At 38.6% G+C, this 12,594-nt stretch overlaps 1 protein-coding gene across 4 annotated transcripts in view; it reads right to left on the bottom strand.

Annotated features, from left to right (window-relative positions):
- The window catches only part of LOC119820369, a 131,907-nt gene that overhangs the window by 70,416 nt on the left and 48,897 nt on the right, over window positions 1-12,594 (bottom strand). For all 4 annotated transcript variants that reach the window (XM_038338602.1, XM_038338604.1, XM_038338605.1 and 1 more), the window contains one exon: window positions 12,397-12,498. In XM_038338602.1, the coding sequence (XP_038194530.1) occupies window positions 12,397-12,498 (102 nt within the window). The remainder of the gene's footprint in view (window positions 1-12,396; window positions 12,499-12,594) is intronic.

Below are 12,594 nucleotides of genomic sequence, written 5' to 3'. Positions count from 1 at the left end.
TACACACAGAGAATATGAATTCATGTGGGCATGTGGATTCATATAGTTTACACAGGAGGGAGGAAGGAAAGGGAAGAGATAGATAGATAGATAGATAGATAGATAGATAGATAGATAGATAGATAGATGGATGGATGGATGGGCAGAGAGACACAGACACAGAGAGAAGAAAAAAAATCCAAGATGAAGAAAATATCAACAGTTCTATATTGAGGCCTTAAAGGAGACTCTAATAACATCATCATTAATCTTAGTCTGTTCAAGACATTAGGAAAAATGAGGACTAACTAAAGCTTTTAAGAGAATAAGGGAAGTAGGAGAAAATTGAGAATTTGTACTAATCAATATGTTAAATGATTAACTAGATAAGTTAATAAACACTATAAAATTAAAACAAAGTACATGTTTAATAGCAGACTTTCTAAGTAAAATTTGCTTTAATAATTTTTAAACCTAATCCTAATTATTAAACCTAATATTTAAAGGTTCTATCACTCTGAAGATAGTTCTATTCTGATTATACAACTTGAAGGTTTTTTTTTTTTATGTACAGTGTACTGCCTGCATGTATGTCTGTACGCCAGGAGAGGGAGGGCAGCAGATTTCATTACAGATGGTTGTGAGCCACCATGTGGGTGCTGGAAATTGAACTCAAGACCTCTGGAAGAGCAGCCATCTCTCCAGTCTTACTACTTAGTGAAGTTTTTACTGTATTTTTGTATGGGTGTTCTGTATTTTTTTATATTCTTGGTGGTTTTATTATCTGGCCTTTTATTATAACCATATTGTCAACAAAATTAGTAAGTCTGTGGTTTTTCTTTCTCTGGTGAATACTGATGCTGTCAATTGTTTATTGATTATTTGCTTATCTTTTTCAGGTAAATATCTATACAAGTCCTCTGTTCATTTTAAATTTCGTTACCTCTGTAATTTTGGTTGTGATACCGAGAATAATCATTGTTAGTAGGGAATTATTACAGTTTGCCACTCTTGTGACTGGTTCGCAATTTTATTTTAATTTTAAATAGTGGGTACTGGTTGTGGTAGTCTGGACTGTCATGCATCTTAAAAGGTTTACCTTTATCTACTAATGATGCTGGAGTTGCAGTACAAGGGCTTCACCGAGGGCAAAGATGGTTCAAGGTGATTTGATAACACACCACACAAATGCTTGCCCTATGTGACTCTGGTCTTGGTACAGAAGTGATCAACACAAATTGCTTAGGAAGGTATGAGGTAGTAGAAAAACAAGACTATGATTTTCTAAAATTATAGCTCCTTCCAAATAGATGTTTGGAAGTTTACACTTATAAGTTTATTAGGAAAAGCTAATAGAAAAGTTACTTCATGCTTTCCTGCCATACATATTTACACCTAATGCAGATTCTGAAAACCTACTTTAAAAAAAGAGCTTGTGCTTTTCACTTGGAAATTTGTGCTCTCACAGTAGTACTTTAAATTCTGGAGCTTCAGAAACATAGGCCACTTCATCATTTCCTCCCTTGCTTATCCTGCCGTAAATGTATAGTTCTCTTTCCGAGTTTGCTTGCTATCAAAGTTGGAACATCTGTTTCTTTTGTTTATGCCAACAGATCTCGCAGGCACTTAGGCTTTCTCAGAAACCGTTCATGCAGATGCCAGCCGGGTGTGGGCAATTAGTTGCGTGAGTGCCAAGCAAGCTCACACTCTGTATACTTATGGATAATCATTTCCACCCCACCTACAGGTCTCTTCTCTTTATCTTTTTTATCTTTAGTGTGTAATTAAGCCTCTCTACTGCATCCAGAACAATGTTTTATAGTATGAATAAGATTCTCAGAAGGGCTGAAAATACGTGTAATTTTAAAGTCCCTCAACCCCTCATTTAGTAGATTTGAGTAGACAATGGATTTCAGAGGGATTCTCAGCACTGAGAAATACATTAAGGAAAAAAAATGAGAGAAAGACACTCAGCAGCTAGGCGAATCCCAGCCAGGGCAGCACTTTCTGATGCTGAATAAAATCCTGGGTTAACTATGTACTGTCACATCTCTGAGACAGAAAAGACACTTCAGTTTTCTTATTGCAAAACACCTTTGGGCCCACTGAATAAAAAGTTCCCTGCAGAGCACACAGAGTTATTTGTTTTGTGTTAGAATGACAAAGATACAGTTAACCATCGACACCGAGCAGTTACGAAGATATCAGAAACTGACTCTGCGATGGTGAATTTTCATGATTAAATTGACTAGAATCACCAAGGAGACACACCGCTGGGGTTTAGATGAATGTGTGCAGTACTATTCTGTCCATTTGTTTGGGTATCAAATTGAATAAAATGGAGAAAGGGGAGAGGAGGGAAGAGAGGGACAAAAAGAGGGAGAGAGGGACAAAAGGAAGGACAGGGAGCGACACAGAGACAGCAGAGAATGAGACAGGCACACAGAGAAAGACACATGAAGCTGTTTAGCAACAACTCTCATAGTTCATTGCTTACTGGCCTTCCCATATATGAGGAGTCCTAGTCCCAAACTCCTGCCACCATAGCCTGTATCAAAACTTTGCAGCTACCACAAGCACTATCATACCTTCCCAGACTGAACACATAAAGAATATGGGTTTTGCATGAATGCGAGTAGTACTATTTGATCCATTGGCTTAGGTATCAAATTGAATAAAAAAGAGAAGGGGGAAAAGAGAGGAGAGAGAGAGAGAGAGAGAGAGAGAGAGAGGAAGATCTCTTATTGCTTCCTGGTCTTTGCAGATACTAGAAGTCCTAGTCCTACTGCCATACATGTATACATGCATGACATGATATATATGTATATTGTGCTATTTTTATATGTAATATATGCATTCATTCATGTATATTTATATATTCATATCTCTCTTTATATGCACATATGTGTGTGTGTGTGTGTGTGTGTGTGTGTGTGCGTGTGCTACAGAGAGCAGAAAAAGCAAAAAGAGCAAGCTTCCTTCTTCTCTGTTCTTTATATAGGCTGTCAGTAGAAGGTGTGACCTAGATTATAGATGAATCTTCCCATTTCAAAAGATTCAGATTAAAAGTGGTTCTTCCCACTTCAAATAATTTAATTAAGAAGAAAATCCCTAAAAAAAACCCTCACAAGTATACCCAGCTATTTGGGTTTTAATTAATTCTAAATGTAGTCAAACTGACAAACAAAATAGCCATTACAATTTTACCCCTTGTCATTTTACACACAATCATATCTTTTTATGTCATGTTTAATTTCCAAATGAAACCAATAAACAGGTTATAATTATGCCAAACATGATATAAATATCCCTTGTATAAAGCACAAACACACTATAAATTTTAGAATAGGTGGCAATGGCCTTGGAGGGACATTTTAGTCTCTCAAACTTAAATATGATAGCCACTGATACTCTCTTAATTGGTGTTACATTGCATGAAAAAGAGTCAAGGACAGAAAACATAAATATCTGTGTATAAAATACATTCGAACCAAATATAACAGAAATACTCATGCCATTTATAATCTTCTTTTTGCAACTGGTCATGTGGATAGTTTGTATTTATAACTACCTTCTTCTACTACCCTTTCTTTTTTGCTTCCACCCTCACCAAGCACTTCAGTTGGCCTTGGTTCTTTTTTGGAGGAATAACTCATACCTTCAATCCTGAAGGGTCCGTGCACATTATCATCCTTCCTGGATTAGGGTGCAGAATTTTCTTCGAAGTACATAGTAACACAAAGAGATGTCCTAAATGATTCCCTCTATACTAGTCATAATCTTTCTTACATCGATAATGAAGAAGAAATCTAATTTCATTCATCTTGGTAATCTGGATCAATCACATATCCCAACACTATTGATTCCTTTTTTGCTCTTTTGGTTTGTGGGCATCAGAAGCCAAAAGTGGCAAGGGGGAAGTCTGAGCTTCCAGTTCAGTGGATGCTTGTTGTGTCTCTCTTCCTGGAACCAAAACTTCTAGGTAAGCACAGCTTAAGGTCACAGAAACAGGAAGTAAAAACTTGGTAGTTGGTCATTGGGAGTAATAATGAGTGGAACCATTCCATTTTCTACCCCTTGATGAGTGGAACTGGCTGTGGAGAAACTGTCCCATATCCTGGATGCTGATTCAAAGAATATATCACCTTCTGGAAAATCCTGTCCCATCCCTCCAGGCTGCTGTCACCTAACTGTGTCACTGTGTCATAAGAAAACAACTACAGCCTTATTTCATGGCAGCTTCTTCAGGATGGTGAGCAGCATGGTAAGTCCAGTGGACTCTGTTATTATGGGTCCACTGTTGCGCTTATCTATCTGTAAAGTGAATTCCTTGGTCAGAAGCGGTATTGTGTGGAATACCATGATGATGGGTAAGGTATTCTGTAAGTCCACAGATAGTGATTTTTGCATAAGCATTACATGCAGTAAGGTAAACCCATAACCAGAATAAGTTTCTACACCAGTAAGGACACAGTGTTGTCATTTCCATGAAGGAAGTGGTGCAGTGTAGACAACCTGCCACCATCTCCCTGCTGGCCACCTGGAGAAAATGGTGCACTATCTGAGGATCAATATTGGTCCCTGATATTGGTATATCTGGTATCCATCAGCAGCTGTAGCCTTGTCAACCTTGGTGGTTATAGGACATTTTGGTGAGCCCGTGCATTACTTCCATCTCTGTCACCATGTCACTTTTCTCATGAGCCCAAGGGGTTGAACAATGACAGAGATAGCTGGGGGAAGAAGAAGATTATTCACAGAACAGCTCACCTTCTCTCTTTGATTGCTGAACTCCTCTTCTGCTGAAGTCACTTTTTGATGCTCATTAATGCAGGACACAAGTATCTTCACATCCTTTGCTTATTTGGAGAGATCACAGCTATCCAAATATTTCTCATCCAGATGTATTTCTCACCAACTTTTCCAATAATGTTCTTTCCAAGTCCCTGACTATCCATCCAATCCATGGATACAGTCCATGAACTAGTGAACAATCTCACATCTGGCCATTTCTTCCTTCTAAAGAAAATGTGTGACCATATGAATTGCCTGAAGATCTGCCCACTGTGAAAATTTCCATTTGGTGGTGGGAGGGGCCAGGTACAATAACTTTCTTTCACCTTAGATGGAATATCTCTGCATGTCCACACCACTGGCCTCATAAACATTTCACTGAGGTAGACATTCTTGAATTTTGGTTGAACTTATTAGCCATACTCTGATGCACATATGTGTTACCAACAAGATACCAAAGTTTTCTGCTCACTTGGTCCAATGAAAGTAATGTCATTAATATGGTGCAATGATGTGATATTTGATGGAAAGACAGATGAATTAGACCCCTTTGAACTAAGCTATGACACAGGGCTAGAGAGTGAATATATACCTGATGGAAAAGTGTGAAGGTATAGTTCTGGTTGTGACAACTGAAAGCAAATTGCTCTGGTGGTCGTTATGGACAGGTACTGAGAAAAAGGCATTTGGTAGATCAGTAGCTGCATACCATATACCAGGAGATATGTTAATCTGCTCAAGTAAGGACATCACATCTGGTACAGCAGCTGCAACCGGAGTCACTACCTGACTGAGCTTTCGAAAGTCAGCTGTCATTCTCCATGATCCATCTGTCTTCTGCACTGGCCCGACAGGAGAGCTAAAGGGAGATGCCGTGGAACCATCACCCTTCAATCTTTCAAGTCCTTGACAGTGGAACTAATTTCTGCAGCTCCTCCAGGGATGCAACACTCTTTTTGATTTACTATTCTCCCTGGCAGAGGCAGCTCTAACTGCTTCCACGGAGCCTTTCCAAGCACAAAAGCCCTCACTCCACAGGCCAGGGAGTCAATGTGAAAATTCTACCAACTTCTAAGCATATCTATATCAATTATACATTTTGGAACTGGGGGAATAACCATAGAATGAGTTTGGGGAATCCACTCAACTTACTGTGAGTCAGATGTCAGTTAAAACTCAATCACTTGACATCCATAAGTCCCTATTTTAGCTTGAGGACCAGGTTGCTTCTTGGGGTCTCCCAGAATCAGCAACAATTCAGAACCAGTCTCCAACAGACTCCAGAAAATCTGATTGTTACCTTTTTACTAGTGTGCATTTACCTCTGTAAAAGGCCATGGATCCCTCTGTGAAGCACTGGAGAAAGGTTAACAGTAAAACAGGGAACCTGGTGGTTCTTTTATTCAAGGTGTTCTGGTCTGCAAATTGGCTCAAGCTTGGAACTTGGCCTGAAGGCTAAGATTCCCATTTGCAACAATGTGGTGTAGGTAGGCTTTCTTCCATTTGTTTGAGAATTTTTCTGCACACACACACACACACACACACACACACACACATATATATATATTACAGTAGGCTTCTTATCTGTCTCATGCCTGAGAACACCATGATTGATTAGCTAATATCAAAGGTCCACATGAGTCATGCCATCATAAAATTTGCTTTGCCTGTGCTAACCATTACAGGTTAAGCCATTACAGACCTTGCTTTGTTCGCACTGCCCATTACAATAATTATGATTATCTTGCTCCTACCTTGGCCCTGCTACTTTGGGGCCCAATTAAACTCATTGCATTTAATCCATCCAACTAAGCGACAGCATCTCTGACCCCGAAGTCTGGCACAAGGAAAAGGGAGACATCAAAGCTTTTTAAATTTGCTGGTGCCTGTCTCACCATTTTGTCTTTTATAGAATTAATGAAGGGTGTGCCTTCTGGGCTTCCTATTGCAGAGGATTAGGTATTACATAGTGTGGCCAGTCTAGCATTGCAATTCCTGGAGCCTTAAAAATCACTTCATCAAAACTAAGCCAAGGGATATCAGGTATCTCCAACTCCTTTCCAGTAGGCCATCTTTTGTCAAATGCTTTAGATAACCATTCAAACAAACTTTGACACTTAAAAAAAAACAAACAAAACTATGAGCTCCCATATTAAACATAGATTCTTCACTCTGTGGGATCATATCAATAAATTCAGTCTGACCCAGATTTATGTTCCTTCCATCAGTAACGCACACCCTTATAATCTAGTCCCATACATATTCTCCAGATTGCTGCTTGAGTGAATTAGCAAACTCATTAAGCTCTTAAGTGCTATAGCACACATCCTCTGAACTACACTTTATATCTACGCCCTAAGAACCTGCTTAGCCTTAAGTGTGGTTAGAAGTCTGGAGGCAACTACTGCTGGCCCTTGAAAGACACCAGTATTGTTTTGCTTGGCATCTCCTTCAGAGAAAGTCACTACTGGGTTAGCAGACAGTGAAGGATTAATTTCCTCAGTCAAAGGCAGAAAGCACAACATGTCAGTGGGTGGAGATGGGAGCACACCTGCTGAGTATGTTTTCCTCTGGGGAGAGTGCTTCTTTGGGTCAGATAAAACCTCGAGAATCTGAAGGTTCCAAGTTCTCAGTTTCAATAGGGTCCTCCAACATATTCAAGTTATACAATCCCATTCTTTGCCAATTAGTGATTTTATTTTAATCATTAACACCCTCCAAGTCTGAGACTTGAATTTTTAATGGTATGTCAGCCAAACTTATGATGAGGGCTTCAGTTTGGTGTTCCACAACTTGAGCTTTGTGGCTGCTGGAGAGAATATTCTCTTTCAGGGCACACTTATAAATCTTTAGGTTGTTTATGAGCTTCTGGAACTGGATAATTTTATCTCTGAGTCTATTGTTGTCCTTCACTGCATTCTGAGATGGTGGATGTTGGTTAATTTTATCATGGAGCCAATTCTCTTCCTTTGTCAGTTCATGCAGAGATACTAGGAGCAATCAACCACCATCACCATTTCCCATATTTTTCCCCAAATTGTTAAAAGTTTTGTATTCGTCATCAGCAACTCCATTGCTTCTTACAATTAATGGATCAGGGCAATCAAATGTATTTTGTCTCTAAAGATTGTAAAATAGCTTGCATCATGGATTTTCAGGATTCTCTGAGATGCTAGGAGAGGCTTTGGTAGCTGTAGATGTTAGGAAATTGAAAATCCTATTGCAAATACTTAAGAAATTCATGCTTATACTGCTTCTCCTGATACCAAAATCTGTATCTGTATCAGTCAGGTATTAGTCAGGGTTGTCAAGATCAATAGAACTTGTAGAATGAATCTATCTATCTATCTATCTATCTATCTATCTATCTATCTATCATCTATAATATATCTATCTATCATATGTCTATTATCTATCTACCATCATCATCTCTATCATCTATGCATCATCTAACTCTCTATCATCTATCTATCTATCTATCTATCTATCTATCTATCTATCTATCTACCTAGAACATAATGAGGACTTATTAAAATGTCTTATAGTCTAGCTAGTTTAACAATGACTGTCTATCAATGGGAACTCCAAGAATACAATAGATGTTCAGTCCATAAGGCTGGATGTCTCAGCTGGTCATCAGTATACACCAGAATCCTGAAAAAGTAGACTCTAATGTCAGTGAAGGGGTAGAATTCCTAGTGAGAACAATTAGACAAAAAGAACAAGCTTCTACTTTCATATCATTTATATAAGCTGCCAGAAGTAACTGTGACTCAAATTAAATAGGTGTCTTCCCACCTCTAAAGATATGGATTAAAAATGGGTCTTACCATTTCAAATGATATAAGAAAATTCCCTCACTAGTATACCTAGATGCTTTGGTTTTATTTAGTTATAGAAATGGTGAAGTTGAAACCAAAAATAGCCATCACAGCCTATATCAGCATGCCTTCCCTGCCACAATGGTCTGCATCATTCCCTTCCTGCTACCATAATCTTTTTCATGCCTTCTCTGCCACTGTGAACTATATCGTGCCTTTCTGGCCACAAGGACTACATGCCCGAAATCCAGGAGTTAGAATAAACTGTTCCTCTTGCATTTGCCTGGCCTTTTGCCACAGCAATAATAATAATAGCCAATGCAGAATGTTATGCCAAGAAACGAGTTCATTGTTGTGAGCAACCTGTACCTGCCTTGTGTGCAACCCTAAAGTCACCCATACTCCTTTTCTCAGTAAAACTGGACTCCACCTGCTGCTCTCTCTCAGTGTAAACCCAGAGAAGAAGCATGTGCAGTGACCATACCACAGCCTGGAAGCTGTGTTTTCTTCAATTTTTCTCTGTCAAACAGTGGGGTTCATTACGTTTGAATGTGGCCTTCCTTGAATTTTAGGACCCTTCCCCTTCTTCACTCAGGCCATGCTCTGTATGGCTGTTTCAGAGAGTAAATGGATTTGGAGGCATTGACAGAATCAGGCTATTGTCAACCAATGCAAGATTCCTCCATGAATGCTCAGTTCTGGCCAATACTTGGTTACTATTAGCTTGTTTCAGGATGTGTCAATAGTACCCTAAGTTTAGAGGCTTCTCCAATACAGTCTTGCTTCTTTTCCTCAGTCAGCTTTTGGACTTTCATCGTGGGCTGGAGCCTCTCTGCATACTCACCCTCTTCCTTTGTTTGGGGAGGCACAGCAGCTGCCTCCCAGTTACGTGTTGCTAGATTTCACTCTGTTTTCAGACGGTACAATCTGGGTAAGTGGAACTTTCTTTACTACTTTAAAGAATTTTTCTGATTCTTATATGTTGTAAGTTAAGAGAAGGGTAGTGGAAAGATTGTATTTAATTTGGAGGAGACAGGAAAAAAGGTACAAATTGATGGTATCAATAAATAGGAATTAGAAGTAGAGAAAATAGTCAGGAAGCCAACATATGTTTACATACTTCAGCTGATCTCAAGTTGAGAGCTAAAGGAGGAGGAAAGGACACTGGAAAGGAATTCTGAAATATCTGTGACTATATTTAACTGTTTTGTAATTCTATGGTTATGAGTTTAGTCTGGATTTTTAATTACAAAACAGAGGAACAAAGCCATTTATTGCCTAAGAGAGAAGACAAAAGTTTCGATTCATTTTAGATATTTCAGAATGGGAAAATACGTTGGTAAAATAAATTGGGTAAACAATATAGAGAAAAGTTATTTTATAATTAACAGATTATTCCATGTTAAATTCATAATAATTTATGTATTATAGGCAGTGTTAATCCCTCTGTATGACTAGGAACACATGATATAAGGCTTAATGTGCTTATGATTCCCAATAGTTGAAAATAAATTAGGTCAATATCTAGCAAAGAAAGATTCAAAGTAGTTAATTATTTGATAGTAGGATTTTTGTTCATTTGAAACATTGGTCATATGTAGTCCAAGTCGGCTTTGAACTTGAAATTTTTCTGCCTCACTTTCCAGAGTGTTGGGATTACAGAATTGTACCATCATGCTTGGGATATGATAAATTTTCTCAAAAATAAAATGATCATATGCCAAATACTAATAAATCAAGAAGAGGCAAAACCTTGTGTTTGAATAAACTGTGTGATGCTGTTTGTGTGATTGTTATTGACAACTCACTGGGTACTGAGTGCCCTTGTATCAGTACATCCTGAAATGAAACTTACACTTCACAAGATCACCTCTTTTTGTTTTCTAGTCTGTGGAAACTTGTACAAGATGAAGGGCCTTGCTCCACTTTCTGGTCTATGGAGGCCTTAACTTTCTAATAATTCACTCCAAACAACCTCACCTGATCTAACTGAGCCAGTTCAGTGCGGTCGTCAAGAGGTTATTTGGGGTATCAAGCTTGTCCTCTTTCTCTGGCTCTGTAATTTGTGAGAGGAAAGCCAGAACTGCTGGGATTATTTAGGTCCGAGTGGAAGCTTGCAACAGCAATGAAAAGAATGAACGAGTCATGCTTCCGATGAAGTGACTGCATCACTGAAACAAACCCAACATCTGCACTCTCTCTGAACCTTCGGTTTTGTGAGTCAGCTCATCTGCTCCATGGTTTAAATCACTTGTGTCAGGTGTTTGATTGTGTCCCAACTGAAAAAACTCTGCTTCAGTAGCTTGAAATCCTGACTTGAATCCTGGTGCTTAGAGACATTAAAACTTAGACATGTTGTCCAATGACTTTGATCATTCATATATCCATTTGTAAAATAATCATGATAATATCGTTTTAAGTTCTTATATATGATGGGGATCCTTCTTCAGACAATGGCCTTTGAGAGGCTGGACCAGGGTGGGCATGGCTTTGGTTACTAAAAGGTGTGCTCCCGCTGTGCTCTCTCTCTCTCCCTCTCTCTCTCTCTCTCTCTCTCTCTCTCTCTCTCTCTCTCTCTCTCTCTCTCTCTCTCTCTCATACCTGCTGGATTCCATTCCTGTTCCCCATTGTGATCTGTGAGTCCCCCTTAAATAAATTACCCCATTATTATACTCTATTTGGAGCTAGTGTGGGATTATTTGATTCACATTCCCCTTCATATGGTGTGTTCACCTTCATATATACATATATGCATATACATGGAGAACAAATATAAATTACTTTGTTCAGAACATTTATCTATAATGAATAGCACTCCTTCAATCCCTGGTATACAATATGGTTTTATATTTAAATGCAAATGAATCAATTTAAATCACTTCCTCTAAAATATTCATGAACATGAATGAAATAGATATCTAAATACATGACACTCCCTTAGGTTTAAAATAAGGTTAATACTGGGGTGCCCAGTCCCAACTGATACTTCTACAGTTTGACTCCTACATACAAGGCTCAGAAAACATTGAAGAAGAAGGGATGGAAAGACTGCAAGAACCAGATATCAGGAGGTCTGCTGAGAGAGTATGTCTTCTAGATATGACAACTAAGGCATGACAATATGGCTGCCTCAACAAATCCTGAGCAACTTTAACACCAGTAGATAACACAACATGAATGGGAGAAATCTCACAAGGCTCCTACCCATAGATGAAAGCAGTTAATGACTGCTTGAAAAATAGAGAAATAGTCTTCTGCAAAAATGAGCCCCTTAATTTGTTATCCAATAACAAATGGTTAGTCTTGAAACCATATGCATAAAAACAACACAAAGTGGAATCAGCAGGTTGTATTTATATACGTATTAATGTATATGTAGCAATAATAATAATAAAAAGACCAAGAGTAAGACAGGGAGCTGGAGGGTATGGAGGAGTTCGATGGAGGAGAGGGATGATATAATACTTTAGTTAAGAATAAAAATTGAAAAGGATGCAAGAAGAGACATGATGGATATAATTCAATGCAAATATAACTCCCAGAATCTTTTGCATAGCAAAAAACAGTCAGCATCTCTGTTTTTATCAGAGGAGTGCACTTCATACAGGAAGTCTGGACTTCAAAATAATGTGTGGTCGTGATAGGAACACTTCTCAATATTGTTTGGTAACCACTCTTAGAAGTTGCTTTTACTGCACATGTGCACATTACAAGATGGAGAGAGGGCAGGTTATTTTGTACATTTTGATAGGGGTGAGAAGACTCTTGTGGTATGAATTGAACTTGTTATGATAGCACTTACTGGTATCCACTTCAGTTACCACGATTGGTTTGGAGAACTGAATTCGGAATCCCCAGGGGTAATCTCCGGTTCCTTTGAATAGTCTCACAGTTCGCTCTCGAACTGCAAGAAAGCAGAGAATGAATTGCTTTGAGTTGCTATTCAGTGCTACACACTGTTACAGCACTGTAAGAGTGGCATGTTTACTTACTGATTGCA

The sequence above is a fragment of the Arvicola amphibius genome, chromosome 8 (assembly GCF_903992535.2).
Source record: "Arvicola amphibius chromosome 8, mArvAmp1.2, whole genome shotgun sequence".
NCBI lineage: Eukaryota > Metazoa > Chordata > Mammalia > Rodentia > Cricetidae > Arvicola > Arvicola amphibius.
The sequence above is the reverse complement of the archived record's forward strand: the minus strand, read 5'-3'. Positions and strand labels throughout refer to the sequence as shown.